At 39.1% G+C, this 16,153-nt stretch overlaps 1 protein-coding gene across 1 annotated transcript; it reads left to right on the forward strand.

The window, feature by feature from the left end:
• Nucleotides 1–273: 273 nt before the first annotated feature.
• Nucleotides 274–16,151, forward strand: LOC139948491 (syntaxin-binding protein 1-like). Its single transcript, XM_071946648.1, has 18 exons — nt 274–307; nt 4,882–4,931; nt 5,506–5,587; nt 6,508–6,584; nt 7,477–7,555; nt 7,905–8,011; nt 8,436–8,584; nt 9,322–9,406; nt 9,889–10,019; nt 10,428–10,532; nt 11,126–11,201; nt 11,563–11,628; nt 12,228–12,447; nt 12,874–12,983; nt 13,245–13,346; nt 13,813–13,904; nt 14,396–14,556; nt 15,154–16,151. The coding sequence occupies exons 1-18, from the start codon at nt 280–282 to the stop codon at nt 15,216–15,218; spliced, it is 1,785 nt and encodes a 594-aa protein (XP_071802749.1). The 5' UTR covers nt 274–279; the 3' UTR covers nt 15,219–16,151.
• Nucleotides 16,152–16,153: the final 2 nt, after the last annotated feature.

Here is a 16,153-nt window from a genome sequence, read left to right on the forward strand (position 1 = left end):
TTTTCTCCACTGTCAAACTAAGTTTTATCATCGAGGTAGAAAAATAAAATACACCTATATAACAAATACCCTATTGTTTTCCATATAGATACAGAATTCAGCAATGATTGATACATTGACTTTGGTTTGGTTTACAAATGAGTCACTCTTTTAATCCTTTTTATACAACCTGTCGTAAATAATTATTGCATTATCATGCGCGCGCGCACCAATTAATTACGTGCGTGAATAATTCTTTTACCCAGAATTCCTTTCGACAAGTCATATAAAAAAAACAAGATGGCGCTCAAGGCGGTGGTCGGTCAAAGTAAGTTTGCTATGTTTTTGTTGAAATTATGTCTGATAATGAAGAATTTTATAAAAATAATGACTTGAAAGTGTGGAACTTTATTTCAGCATCACTTGTATCCGATATTTTTGTGGCAAAATGTGAGTGTTGTGGATGAAATTTCATTTGAAAGCCGTGTGTATTTTTGTTGTTGTAATTTCTTTTTTTGGTGTGTCGTCTCCCCCCGGACCCGCCCACCTCTCACACCCCTCCTCCCCAGCCAAAACAACATGAATTTATTAAAGCCGTTCTCTACAAATACAATGGGTATGTGTCCACAACAAAGTCGCTTAAACAAGGTCACCGACTGGTTGAGCAATCCTGCCCTTTATTTGCAAACTCCATCAAAAAAAAAAAAACCTGATCAAATAAAAAAAGTGCAACATTTTTTAAACAGAGACAGACTCAGAAAAATCAGAGTACTGTCTAGAAAAAGACTTCCCCCTCCGCCTTTCTGGCCCACAAAGGCTACGCCCAAGTAACTTCAAGAGGTAATTAAAGAAATTTCAAATAGAAAGTCACGTTTTTATGCCAATCAATATTTCTTCGGGATATCGCCACCACTTTTTCACTCATTTTTACAGCAAGGGATATATCACTGAGGTAAATTAGGTACTATATTATTTCATATCATATCGAATGAAAAAGTGGTGGCGCCATACGCAGGGGTCGAAATTAAGTGTATTTCCATGGTAGTCGGCAGGGCTAGTGACCAATAATTTTTAGTAGCCCTGATTAGATTTTGGTAGCCCGAAAGACACATGTCTCGCGTCACGGCTCAAACTTTACAATACACCAATAACATAGTTCTTTATTGTTTATGATGATGATTTTTGCATTATTTTTCCACTAGCCCGTCGGGCTATCAAACTGGAAAAATCAGTAGCCCGGCTGCAAATCTGGTAGTCCCGGGCTAGCGGGCTAGTGGCAATTTCGACCCCTGATACGGAAAATTTTCCATTTCTTCCCCCAGTTGTCACACGCACAAATGGATTTTGTAAAATCCTGTCAAATTTTTGTGGAAATTTAAAAACTGGATATCCAAATTGTTGACTTGCAATACAGTCACATGAAAATGACAGATAAAGCTGGGTGTCTAGATTTAAAACATGGTGTCCAAAAGACACACATATTATGGAAAAGAGGGAGGGGATTTGCTGTGCAGCTGTCATATTGGGGGTGTGGGGGTGGGGGAGATTGTAGCAGCTATGGCAGGGGTCGAAATTAAGTGTATTTCCATGGTAGTCAGCAGGGCTAGTGACCAATAATTTTTAGTAGCCCTGATTAGATTTTGGTAGCCTGAAAGACACATTATGTCTCGCGTCACGGCTCAAACTTTACAATACACCAATAACATAGTTCTTTATTGTTTGTGATGATGATTTTTGCATTATTTTTCCACTAGCCCGTCGGGCTATCAAACTGGAAAAATGAGTAGCCCGGCTGTAAATCTGGTAGTCCCGGGCTAGCGGGCTAGTGGCAATTTCGACCCCTGTATGGGCAAGCTAATCTTGAACGTTGAGGGTGTATTTTGTTGTGGATGACTATGATGGTGGGCGAGATGACTGGTTTCCATTATTTCAAGGTCTATTTTCTGTAACCAAGATAAGCCAATTTTATACAGTCAGCTGCACCAACTTGTCTATCAAGAAAACCTAATAGGCCTAACTATCCATGATAATAGACCGATCCATTAAGCTCTGCCCCATTGCATATTGACCAATCACAACGCAACAAAGGTCCGACACGAAGGTCCGACATGCGTGCGCGTATGCTTGGCGTGCGCGGCAGAGTTGTGCAGAAAGGCATTGGAGAGCCCCACGTGTTCTTGCTCACGCGTGCGTTGTGGGCTAAACCTACTGGATCGGTCTATTGTCAATGCCAAAGTACATATTATGGTAGTACAATGTATGCTGTACAAATGTTTTTTTCTAGTCCCATGGTATTGTTTACCGCTCAATGTGGTTGTGTACCTGGAATAATACATTGAGGTTAAAATATGTTTTTTTAATAGTATTGTTTTTCTTCTTCTGTCTAGCCTCTAGTGTTTAATTGAATTTATGACAGTTTTGTGCTAATATTTATTTTTGGGGAAGAACAGGGATGTCCATGGAAAACGGATATCAAGAGATAGTTGAATGAAGAAGAAACATTATTTTGTTGTGCTTTTTAGCTACTATTTGTGCTTTTAAGCAGAACTGTGAAATTGGGTCCTGGAAATACAGCTGGCCTCAGTGCCCCTGCAGAAGTTTCTGATAAACTTTTAAGATTTTCCTCTGGAAGTGCCCTTTGTAAATTTAAAATGGCCTTGCCCCTCAAAGATGAAATCCAAGGCCTTTATATGGTAAAGGAACCTTACAGCAGAATTGGTAATAATAACAAAAATCGTGAAGATCACAGATTTACATAAAACTTACTTGGTCTAATGATGATGATGATAGGAAACATCCTTTGAAATATTTCTGTCTGAAATATCATATTTGATTAGAACTAGATTTTACTAATTTCCCATTTGTAGTTTATCGCTCAGTGAGCGCTTTATTCATTTTTCGTTTTGGCATCGATGCAATGCAAAATGTGTACTCGGGTTGCTACTATTTTCTTGTGACCCAGATGGCCGAACGGTCTCAAACTTCTACAGGTTTGTCGATGGATTACATATAAAAGTGATTACACTGCCAGCAACTGTTTTGTTATCAAAAAAAAATTCTTGCAATACTATCCTAACTAGCCAGCTGAACCACTTTGAGTACATTCTGACTGGTCCTCATGCGTTTTAACTGGTATTTTGCCAGCGGACCATTGTTTTGGAAGATTGAGCGGTACGCAAAGTGTAATGGGAAATGTAATGTGTGTTTAGTTTGATTGGCAAAGCATCCTCTGCTTTGACTGAACATCAAAGTACACATACTCACATGAGATCCAATTTACAAAATTACAATCAACATAAACATGTACAAACATTGTAGCTCTACATTTTGGTTCATATTTATATTTATACATAGTTTTTAAAGGCAGTGGACACTATTGGTAATTACTCAAAATATTTATTAGCATAAAACCTTTCTTGGTGACGAGTGATGGGAAGAGGTTGATGGTATAAAACATTGTGAGAAACTGCTCTCTCTGAAGTGCCATAGTTTTCGAGAACGAAGTAATTTTCCACGAATTTGATTTCGAAACCTCAGGTTTAGAACTTGAGGTCTCGAACTCAACCATCTAAACGCACACAACTTCGTGTGACAAGGGTGTTTTTTTCTTTCATTATTATCTCGCAAGTTCGATGACTGACTGAGCTCAAATTTTCACAGGTTTGTTATTTTATGCACATGTTGAGATACACCAACTGTGAAGGCTGGTCTTTGACAATTACCAATAGTGTCCACTGCCTTTAACGATTCCTGTAAGTGGCGGCTTTCCGCTGTTGGATTTCAATAAAAAAAAATATATAAAAATTTTTAAATTCAAAATGCCACAGCTGTATAATAATACAAACACCGTCCTCACAATCATGGGGAAAAAAAAGAGGTACGCTGCTTGAATTTGTCCGTGTACAAATATTTTCCCCTTGGGCTTTTGCCTTCTCCCCGTTTGCCTTTATGCACAAACACCTTGTAATAATATTGACCCCTCAGTATTTACTCAAGCAGATCAATGCAATTAACATATCATGTACACCGCACAGACGGATGGGAATATTTTACTACTTACTGTATACATGATATGCATAATTAGCCTGCTGGCGCTGGAAGGGGTAATGCCTATTCATCGTGTTATAGGGTAGCTGGTAATTGAATTTGGGATCCACTTTGACGTCCAAGTCAGTGGTTGAAAAACATTAACACCATGATACGTGTATAGAGATCTAATTTGCTGTGTAGATCCGTCTTTGAGAACTTGCCATTTATTCTACGTTTTGTCTGCAGAGTAAACTGAAATGAATTCCTTAAAAATTGCCACGCAGGGCACAACTGCACAGTTTGTCATCCAACTTGTGCAGGGCTTGTGCAGGACTTGTGCATTTAAAAAAAAGAAAATATTTTTTTTTTTTTTTTTTTGGGGGGGGGGGCTGGAATCCTCTTAACACCAAAGGACTTTTTTATTTATTTGTGTTATGTTAATTGTTAACTTTAACTGTATTTACATGTATGCAATTATTAGCTTCAGTTTATTCCAGCATTCATGTTTTCCAAAAAAATATTAATTATGTATTATTGTTTTTGTGTATTGTGTACATGTGTGTACGTAAGATGAATATTACTGTATTCTTAAAAGTCAAACGCACAAATTTAGTCATAACAATTATGGAGTGCTTTGCCACATTGTTATTAGGTATATGCAATGTTTAGAAACATGTTTTACATGAGGTTTATGTGTGAGACATGTGCCAACATCATAAAGGTGGAAGACGCCTGGAGTATTCTCCCCCAATTTTCAAAAGATCAAAGCAAAGATTTCCAAAAGTGATATCAGATTTGTTGAATTTTGTTGTTGTTGATGATTTAAAGACAAACTGTAATCGTATAGGACGGTGCTTGTTTTACCTTCTGCAGGGATCCTCACAGAAGTGTTTTCTCCTCTGAAGAAACCAAATGAATGGAAGGTAAGGCAAAGGGTGTGATTCGGGGGATTCTAACTTGGGGAGATTCCCATTTGGGGAGATTCCCATTTGGGGGGATTCTCATTTTGGATAAAGACCGGGGATAAAATAGTCAATTATAACTTTAAGTCGGCCCATAGCCAATATCCAGTTTCTTTGGCATTAAGGAACTGAGAATATATCATTACAGGTTACTCCCTAGATCTTGGCGATAGCAATTTTTACTCCTTCCTGGGTGGAGAGAACCAATAATAAAGAGCCTTGCTCAAGGACACAAGTGTCGCAACTGACCAGGCAAGGATTCAAACCCACAATTTGAAATTACAGAGCTTGAGTCCACAACCCTAGATGGCTTGGCAAGGCACCCCACAAGTTCATAACTTGATCTCTATTTACATAAGAACAAAAAGTAGAAACAAGAACTCAATGATAGGCTCATTTCAGCCTCTGAAAATTTGAAAGGGGACCAGACTCTTCCAGCCTCAATTTGTTTACATTGCTTTAATAGGAAGATTCCACACGATTGTGCAATGATAATGGTCTAGATCCCTGACTCTTGTTTGTCTTTTTCCCAAAGGTATTGGTTGTAGACCAGCTGAGCATGCGCATATTGTCAGCATGTTGCCGCATGAAAGATATGACCAATCAGGGCATCACATGTAAGTAGTAAATGTCATAAAGTCGTGCAGGTTAAACAAACGTTATACATTCTTCACTGGCACTTCTTGAGGTAGACGACGGTTTCTTTATTAAGCCCCCTTAATCCAATTAAATACAAGAGTGAGTCAGTCCTCTGAAATGAAGTCAATCGGAGAAAACCTTGTTTGGGAAAACTATAAAGTGCAACAGTTAATTTTGGTTGTAACAACCAAGTTTATGTGCTGAAAATTTTGCATGATTTTTTACTATTGTCTTATAAACTCACAAAATAAGTGAGGCCCAAATTTTCACCAGTTTGTTATTTCATGTAAAATTGTCGATCACGCAAAGTCTGAATACTTTCTACAGCTATTTGTTCAGCTCTGAGAGATTGGGAGGTTATTGCAGAAATTACTGCTCAATAATCTTTTGCTAAGCATTAAACATTTGTATATTGTAAAATGCTATAGTTGGTAACCTTACTCTGGTTAGCATAATTAATGTTTTGCTTAGCAACTTTTTAAGCTAACAACATTTTGCTTCAGGAGACAATCTTGCCTAAAAAGTTTCTGCTTTTAGTACTTAGTCTAGAAGTGTAATAATGTTGTGCTTACCAACTTGTTGTGCTTTTAAAAGCAGCTCTGTGAAATTGGACTACATTCGTCCGGTATACAAAGTGACCATAAAAATGTTTTGTAAAAATTGTAGAATTGTAATTGTTCAGTTTGTTGCTGAAGATGGATAAGAACATGCGGTTCCTTAAGCAAGGTTTTGCGGTAATACCATTTGTAATCTTGATTGATTAGTGTTGGTTCTTTAAAGAACCAGTCGTTTAATGACTCCACATTTCAATCAGTATGCTCTGGTCGTCTTCAAGTAGTTTAAAATCTTACTTAACATGCTGTTTATTCATGTACAATTTGTGTATGTTTAAAAACAGTGGTGGAAGACTTGATGAAGAAACGTGAGCCTCTACGCACTCTGGAGGCCATCTACATCATTCAGCCATCAGAAAAGGTACCAAAAGACGGCTGTTTTAATTTCTTCTTTGTATCTCTTTGGAAGGCTCTAGTTATTATTATTTAAAGGCAGTGGCAGTCAGGCAGTAATCACTCAAAAAAATTATTCGCATAAAACCTTACTTGGTAAGAAGTATTAGGGAGAGGTTGATAGTTTAAAAAATTGTGAGAAACGGCTCCCGGTGAAGGGACGCAGTTTTTGAAAAAGAAGTAATTTTCCACGAATTTGATTTTGGGACCTCAGATTTAGAATTTGAGGTCTCAAAATCAAGCATCTGAGAGCATGTAGCTTCGCGCAACTTGGACAACCAATTGAGTTCAAATTTTCACAGGTTGGTTTTTTTATGCATATGTTGAGATACAATATTTAGTTTGTGTTGCACGTCATTGCACCCAGTATAACTCAGCAGAATTCAATACAAGGCTTCTAACCAGGGGACACTTTGTTAAATGCCCTTACATGAACGAAATTTAAGACCTGTAATGTAAGCTTGGGCGATATCGATTTATTTATTCACGATATATCGCAATATTCGATATAATCGCAATTAATGAAATTTGACATCATCAGTCTTCAAACTCCAAGTGAAAATTGTAGAAGAGACAGTCATAGCTTAAGAGAGGTGTTCTAATGACCTATTCTTTTGGTTTTACTCCAAACCTATGGGGTGCATGATGTCTCAGCTAGCAAATACATCGCGATATTTAACTGATATTGCGATATATCGTGATTATCGCGATTATCGCGATATATAGCGATATATCGATTAAAACCAAATCCATTTGATATCGAAATCGTTTCCAAATTAATATCATGATATTCGATAATATCGTGATATCGCCCAAGCTTACTGTAATGTTATTTGTCTTGATGTTGTTTTTATTGACAGTCTGTCACTCAATTGATCAACGATTTCAAGGAGCCGCTCAGCCCCCAGTACAAAGCAGCCCATATTTTCTTTACAGAATGTAAGTGAATAAATCTTGTGTATTCAATAATGTATTGGTTTTATTACAGAAAATCTGTTTTTTTTTTACCCCCCCTCTCCACCCCCTTTATGGTCTGACGTCATTGAGAGTTTTCTTTTTTTGATATTTTATAATATGGTCATTAGGTTAGTTGATCTACAATAGTTTCCCAATTACAGCTAACGAGTTTATGGTGTCTATAAGAGACCTGGGTCCAAAAGAACACAAGATAAGAATTCCGGGCAACTTCTTAAAAGTCTTTAAAGTCGGTGCCTATTATTCAGTATCTGAGTCTTGTTTGAGCTCGGTCGTGTAATGAGCTGTTGTTTGTGTACGTTCTGCAACACAGGTTGCCCGGCCGAGCTGTTCACCACGCTGTGCAAGAACCCGGCGGTGAAGAACAAGATCAAGAACTTGAAGGAGATCAACATTGCCTTCATGCCATACGAATCATCGGTAAGGATCATCTTAAGATTTTTGCCTCTACTTCATTCAGAATGTTGTCATTTTGACATGTGATTTCTTCTCATATTTCAAGATGTCTTCTTCAAAATCTACTCACGCCGTCATCCTTTTTTTTCCCGCAGAAAAAAACAGTCACTGACTGGAGAATGAGGAAATCCACATTGTGTCCCAACTACTTGTGACTGGTTTTCTGCTCATTTCTTCTCTGCAGAAAATTGTTGAGCAATATTCTCTGCTTAAATTGAGCTCGCACCAACAAGCAATTATTTTTTTTCAGGACTTTTTACCTTTTGTCAAATCTCATCAATGGTTGGATTATATTAATTGGCAAACTGATTATTTTAATTCACACTGAAAAATTTTCAAGTGTGAAAATAACGGTTTGTTTTAAGGGTTGTTTTTTTCATTCCTGCAGGTTTTCTCTCTGGATTCTCCCGAGAGTTTCAACATCTTCTACAATCCAACACGTACGGCCAACCGCACCACCATGATTGAGAGAATCTCAGAGCAGATCGCTACCCTCTGCGCGTCCCTTGGTGAATACCCCGCCATCAGATATCGCAGGTCAGTTGCTTAATAAAGAAGGGCAAGCCTGGAGTTCCATATTTGAGACGTTTCATGGCCAAGCGGTTAAGAGCACCAGACTCAAAGTCTGCTGTTTCTGATCAGCGGAGTGTGGGTTCGAGTCCAGGTCGTGACACTTGTGTCGTTAAGCAAGACACTTAACCATTATTGCTGCATCCTTGGGACAAGGCCAATTTCATTTGCAAAGGGCACTTTCATTTAAAAAACCTTACAGTTTATTTGAAACTGGGAGAGGTACAGGGGCCAAGACCAGGGGCAACAGAGCCTTGCATGGCTTTGTGTGATTCCAGGCCCGGGGGCTCCGAAATCAAATTGATCTTGCAATGACCATGGATCCCCTATTAGATGAAAACTGCTTACCATATGTTGAGTAAATATAATGCATTCTTTATTGCAAACTTGTTCAACCAAAAGCATCTATGGTATAAATGTGCTAAGTAGTGGCCTGACGTTTCGACCCTTGAGTCTTTCTCGAAGGCATTTTGTAACCTCTTAGAAAGAGTCTGCTAGGGTCGAAATCCCTCAGGCTGATGACTGTTTTATGCTTACAATCTTTGATAAAAGTGACCCCCAGGTATTTCCTGCCACCACCCATGGTTGTACCCAACTCTGTTAACTCAAATTTCAAAGCTGTGCAGGATATGCTGTGGAAGATCTTTTCTTTAGGGTTATCAGGAGCTGTTTGTTAATGATTGTCGTGATGATTTTCTTTGCAGTGATTTCGATCGGAATCTTGAAGTGGCTCAGATGATTCAGAGTAAGCTGGACGCCTACAAAGCCGATGAGCCTACCATGGGAGAGGTTAGTATTACATAATGATAAGTCCTTTTATAACGTCAAAATTACAGGGCGAGAAATTTCAGAGAGTTTTCTGGGCCCAACTTCATAGAGCTGCTTAAGCAGACATACTTGCTGAACAAATGTCTGCTTAGCAGAAATAAGCGTGATGCCAGTTTTAAGCAGTTTTATGAAATTTGGCCCTGGATTTTGACTTAGTTGTATCTGCTTAGTGAAAAGAAGCAGTTGTTGTTTGACATTTTATACATTATATAGGAATGATGCTCTTTGATCCACTTTTTCATTTTTTCTACCATTTTTATAAGGACTTTATCTGTTGGATATGCACATCTTGCACACTTTCAGAAAATCAGAGCATACTTATTGCAACGTTGAGTTGTTGACCACTAGTTCTTTTTACATGCTGCTATCCAAACCTCTTTTAGTTAGCATTAGCAGCCCCTCTGTAACCTTGCTATCTCTCGCTCTGTCTGAAAAAACCCCAGGGTCCGGAGAAACATCGCTCTCAGTTGATTGTCGTCGATCGTGGATTTGACCCAGTGTCTCCTCTTCTGCATGAACTGACATTCCAGGCCATGGCCAACGACCTTTTGCCCATTGAGAATGACGTCTACAGGTCAGTAAAGAGATCATTTCCTCATGTCATTGCAACACGGTCGCAACTCGATTCTGCAACGAAGTCAAATCTTGTACAAACAAGCTCCGTCTACAGTGTCAATTATGTTATAACAACTAAATAAGAAAGCAACCTGTGTGTTTGTCTGTTGGACTAAATCTATATGGATGTAGATTATGCAACTTCAAGTACTTCTAAATACTAGTTACTACCTAGTTACTATCTCTAGTTACCTCTATTACTCAAGTTACTACATCTACCTCTAGTTACCTCTAATTTCTACCTCTACCTACTAGGACTGGATGTTTGATGTTTTTTGTTCATTTTTATGCTACAACTATCAGATAAGGAGAGCAGTTACAATGACACAAAATATTATAAGAAAAACCATCTGTGTTTTTGATGTAGGTATGAAGCTAGTGGAGGGGAGATGAATGACCAAGAGGTACTCCTGGACGAGAACGATGATCTGTGGATTGGTCTCCGTCACCAGCACATCGCTGACGTTTCACAGTAAGTTCAGATGCCATACAAAATAATTTGTTGATTTTTTTTTTTTTTTTTTTTTTTTGAGAGAGACACATTTCTTAACATCACAGTTCTTTTGGGTACAACAAAACGTGAAGTTTCTCTTTAGGAAGGAGTGCTGACTCTTGAGAACATTCTACTGGTGCAGCATATAAGGATTATCCAGACCCCCACCCTCACCATCTCATGAAGAAGACTAGAGTAAGCTAGTCGAAACATCAAGAACAAACCCAAGTCTCCTCAGACCCAACACTCCTTACAAGAAGAAATTTTGTTGCAAAGTTGTTGTAAGATGTGCCCCTTTAACCCTATATGCACATTGCCACTTTCATTAGCGCCCTCAAGGGTTGAGACATGTAATTCCATATCTTCCAATATGGCGAGTTACACAAGGTGAGCCTTTATATTTATGTACCAATAAACCCATGCAAAATCTCACAAACTGGCGACGAGCCCACAAACGATACATAATGAAATCTCCCATTCGAAATGTTTCCTCATCGTTCGATTTAGGACCTCTCCCCCGGCCTTGTTTTTCTCCTCTCAACTGACCTTTTTGGCTTTTATTTTTACAACAGGGGCATTACAACTCAGCTGAAGAACTTTGCCAAGGCAAAGATTGGCGGCAAGATGGGATCCGAAGGCTCAGATAAGGTGAGAAGAAGTGGACAATGTTTTAGCTACGATCGTTGCAAAGGAGTGTGCTACAGACCAATCCGACGATACAAAATTGGTAGCGCCCTCTATTGAAAAAATTAACAATTGCGGTGTCTTTTTGTGCACAATCTATGCACTGAAGACACCGCAGCAAATGGCGCGCGGTGCTCAACACTTGCGCGCCCGGATCGGTCTATACTTCAGTACATAATGACTCCAAGATCCATGCTGGTAGTCGAGCTGCCAATTGGGACACAGCCTTTTATGGTGCAATTTTCTTTGTTTATCCTGTCCTCTCTTTGGATTGTTGAAGATTACTCACTGTTCATCATTGACTGTTTTTTTTTCTTTTCTTCAGACGAGCGTCCGTGATCTGTCTCAGATGTTGAAGAAGATGCCACAATATCAGAAGGATATGAGAAAGGTGAATTTTGTTTTAAATGAAATTGATGACATGACAATGGTGAACTCAAGGGTACAAGTGTCATGACTGGTTATATAATGCCACATCCTCCCACAAGGTACTCAAGGCGCTGACAAGAGCTAATCGAACGATCACACTCACCCTCTCGTGGTGACTGCATGCACCTCGGGTCACCCCAAGTGACCCACTCCATAAGTAGGGCACTGGGGGCTGACCCAGGTGAGCCCCGTCTAAGCTATTCGAACGTACCAGGGCAGACCGGGGGCGACTCGAGGAGACTAAACGAACGCACCCATAGTGGGGCTTAAGACTGAGGTCTGGTCTGAGGCATATTTTGAACTGAGGGTTCATGTTGTTATTGTTGTATAGACATATGGCCTGTCGGCGTATATTTGTTTTTTAATCTTAATTCCTTGTGCGTGTATCTTGTGCTATTTTTGTATCTGCCTGTTGTTACATTTTCATATTTGGTGTGTTTTTAAAAACTTGTGTGAGCAATGCAATTTCTTCTTTTGAAGATCAATAAAGTTTTCTTATGTCTTATGTCTTATGGAGTAAAGGGAAAGAAATCTGAATTTGTCTTTTCCTTCTTACCACAGTACTCCACCCATCTGAGGCTTGCCGAGGACTGCATGAAGCAGTTCAAGCCATTGGTTGAGAGTCTGTGCCGTGTTGAGCAGGACCTGGCCCTCGGCACCAACCCAGAGGGAGAGAGAGTCAAGGATCAGATGAGGAACATCGTCCCGATCCTCCTCGAGCAGAAATATTCCTCCTACGATAAACTCCGCATTATTCTGCTCTATGTCATCGGAAAGAATGGTAGGAAATCATAATGTGTGAAAATAAAACCTGTATTATACATGACTAAGATAAAAACATCATTGTTTGAGTGGGTTTTCTCTTAACAGTGGTCCGCTAACCAAATAATGCCAGTGAAAACACCTGTGGACCAGTTAAATTGTCTCCAACTGGCCCGGCTGTTTACATCAGTGTTGCAAAGCATCCATATTTAATATTTGTTCTGCTGGATTGTCCCTGAAAAAAAGTTAAGGGCAAACACTGTTTACTGATTATGAATTGATACTAGATCCTTCTTTTTCTGTGAAATGTTCCCCTCCGAGATTGTATTTGAGAAATACTACGGATTAAGTGATCATGCAAAAACATGAACATGGTCTGGAACTATATTTGTTAGCTCTACTGTGACCCTGTATTAAATCTTGTTGTACTTGATCGCTTTTTTAGGAATCAGTGAGGAGAATATGAACAAGTTGATTCAACACGCCCAGATCCCTGAGCCAGAGAAGCCCATTGTAACCAACATGAAACACCTCGGAGTGCAAATCATATTTGACGTAAGCTTACTATTCTTGTTTTTGTTGCCTTCAACTACTTCAACTCCTCCCTCCTACTTTCAATTTTGGAGTTGAGCTTTAACTGGCTACCAGCCAAAATGTCATTAAGTTTATATTGTTAAAAACTGATGCCCCACTCATTTTATTCATAGCAAAGAAATTTGGTAAGCGGTAATTTCTGCTAAACAGCTTAATGAAATTTGGTACTGATAATATTTGGCTTGAACGATAATAATGGATTTATAAATTCTTGATCAACAGCCCAAAGCTCGTAAGTCCAAGAACTCTGACAGGAAGGAGCGCATTACCGAGCACACCTACCAGCTCTCACGCTGGACACCCGTCGTCAAGGATATCATGGAGGTAAACAAACTGGTGCTGTTGTTGTTACGTTTTTTATTTACCACTTTGGACCAGTATTCAAAAATATTATGTTTTAAAGGCAGTGGACACTTGGTAATTACTCAAAATAATTATTAGCATAAAACCTCACTTGGTAATGAGTAATGGAGAGGTTGATAGTATAAAAAACATTGTGAGAAACGGCTCCCTCTGAAGTGACGTGGTTTTCGAGAAAGAAGTTATTTACCATGAATTTGATTTCCAGACCTCAAGTTTAGAATTTGAGGTCTTGAAATCAAGCATCTGAAAGCACACAACTTTGTGTGACAAGTGTATTTTTATATTTCATTCATATCTCGCAACTTAGACGACCAATTGAGCCCAAAGTGAGCCCAGATTTTGAGACCTCAGATTTAAATAATTGATCACTGCTGTGTTCACATATACTGTATAGTAGATTAATAATTGAACATTTTCCTTTTTTCAGGACACAATTCAAGATCGCTTGGATCAGAAAGTGTACCCATTCTTGTCAGGCAGATCGACTGCTACCAGCTATGGAGGATCAAACGCTAGAAGGTAAGATGTTACAACCAGTCAGAACTTGAGTGGTTCCCGCTTGGGAATATTAATAACAAGAGTTGATCCAAGCCAGAGATTGAACAAATTTTGTACTAAAGTTTGTGTTTTAACCCCCCCCCCCCCCCCCCCCCCCCGATGAAGTGAAAAAGCAGAATAGAAACACCAAGTAACAGATTCAGGAGCGAACCCCCCTTTTAAAATTGTTCATTATTTTGTTAAGCAGTTTAAAGCAATGCTTGAAGTAGGGTTGAACTTTGGTAATGAGCTCGTGAAAAAAACAGTTTTTATCCAGAAGCCTTCTTGTTCTAAAGAGGTAGCAAGCATCCCAGGGAATATTTCATCTGAAAGTTCCCCCAGTGATGAGAAGGAAAACAATGAAATAAATAAATAAAATAGAATAAACAAATAAAAACATGGCTGGAGGAAATGGAGTCAAAAGAGGGCGCTATCAGATTAATTAATGGGTATTTTTTGTGTGTGTGATTCAGTGCAAGGTACGGCCACTGGCACAAGGACAAGCAAGCGACTAACTACAAGAGTGGCCCTCGCTTGATCATCTTCATCATCGGTGGTGTGTCCTACTCGGAGATGAGATGCGCGTACGAAGTCACTAAGAATCCACAGTTCACCAAGTGGGAATGCTACATCGGTAAGTGATGGGAAGAAAAGGCAGGGAGAGGAAGGGGGGCGAGTTAAAAAAAATGGTTCTTGGACTCGTCATTCCAAAATTAATACAAATACTAAATGCATACCCCTTTTCTCTATAGGATTGAACAGTTAACGATCTCCCTTGTGAAGCATAGCAAAATGTAACTAATAATATTTTGCACTAATGGCGTAACTTTGGCGCAAAACAACCTGAATGTCAGGTGGACATCCCACTACCACTCTTGCGAACACTGCATAGGCATGCCAGACTGCAGAAGCAGCACAGTCAGTAGACTCAAGAGAAAGGCTTGGACATGTGTGCCCCAGTTTGTTTTTGACATTTGACTTTGTCTACAATGACAGTCTTCATTTGCCATGCAATATAGCATTCAGTTTGCAAATGCTTGGTCTCAAGACTGTACTATGCACAGTTGTTTGGCAAAACCCTTGGCAAGTTCAACGTTTTGGAAGAAAATATGAAGCACTTCCAGTAATATACATGTACACTTGGTTTGCCTGTCTTTGTTGAAGCATATTTTCACCAATTTTAGGCAACCATTATTTACTGTGACCCCTTTTGTGGCCTTTCACTATTCAGGATCGACACATATTCTGACTCCGGAGGGGTTCTTGACCGACCTCCGTGACCTCAGTAACAGCTGAACAGTTGCAGCCAATCACAGCACAGTCGTGCTGGGCAGTGACCAATCAGAGCCCAGCCAACTTTCAAACCAACTCAACACAAGCCATACATTGCCGTCATCGTCCTCCTCTGTGGGCGGTGCTAGGCAACGCCCACGTCACGGTAGGTTACGGCACCTTCCCAATCGTAACAGCGATTGCACCGAACCCGATAAGCACAGGCTATTACAGGAATAGCTCAACAACAAAAATGCGTGATTGGCCCTATCTGACCTGTAGAGGGAGCTATAACAAGAAGAAAAAGAAAATTCTAAACAAGAACAATCTAAACATATTTACTCAGACAATGAGCTCATGTATTTAATCACATTGTACCTGTGATATTTAAAAGCCATGAACTCGGTATAAACAAGCTCTCAAATTCTCTTTTACACGCTATATTCACTTAAAAATTAAAATTAAAAGTTAAAATTTATAGCCAATATTTATCGATCCGGTTATAAAAAAAAACATGTTTTCGTAACAACACAATAATTGATTTGGTGCTTTGAAAAGCTCCCTCTACTGGCAGCTTATGTCCAATTTTAATCAAGGGGAAAACTTTCCACAGCTTGTCTGCGAGTTTTCCTCAAGTGAAATTGTTTTATTTCATAACCAAGCAATATGCAATAGATTGATGAAATCAAGATGTTGGGAAATATCAATTTTTAAGAAGTTATAATTAAATTGATTCTGTTTTGATATTTGAATGATATTTATTTCCTCACGGTTCGATTCCGCGGTGTTAAAAGTTTATAAGTTTCAGTGGTTCTGACAATCGCAGAGATGCTGTAGGGTCGGATAATACGAATAGCGATATGCGAAGTAGTGAAATAGTCGGTTTGTAAACTTCATTTACAGATTTTTCAGAAATTTTTTCATCGGTGAATAATTTATTGTTGTTGATTAAGTAAATC

The sequence above is a fragment of the Asterias amurensis genome, chromosome 15 (genome assembly GCF_032118995.1).
Source record: "Asterias amurensis chromosome 15, ASM3211899v1".
Lineage (NCBI taxonomy): Eukaryota > Metazoa > Echinodermata > Asteroidea > Forcipulatida > Asteriidae > Asterias > Asterias amurensis.

What these genes read in the sequence shown, in the direction of transcription:
- LOC139948491 (XM_071946648.1), top strand. Translation starts at nt 280, where the DNA reads ATGGCGCTCAAGGCGGTGGTCGGTCAAA. An exon ending in AGAAACCAAATGAATGGAAG is followed by an intron (nt 4,932 to 5,505) that starts GTAAGGCAAAGG and finishes TTTTTCCCAAAG; the next exon opens with GTATTGGTTGTAGACCAGCT. An exon ending in ATCAGAAGGATATGAGAAAG is followed by an intron (nt 11,629 to 12,227) that starts GTGAATTTTGTT and finishes TTCTTACCACAG; the next exon opens with TACTCCACCCATCTGAGGCT.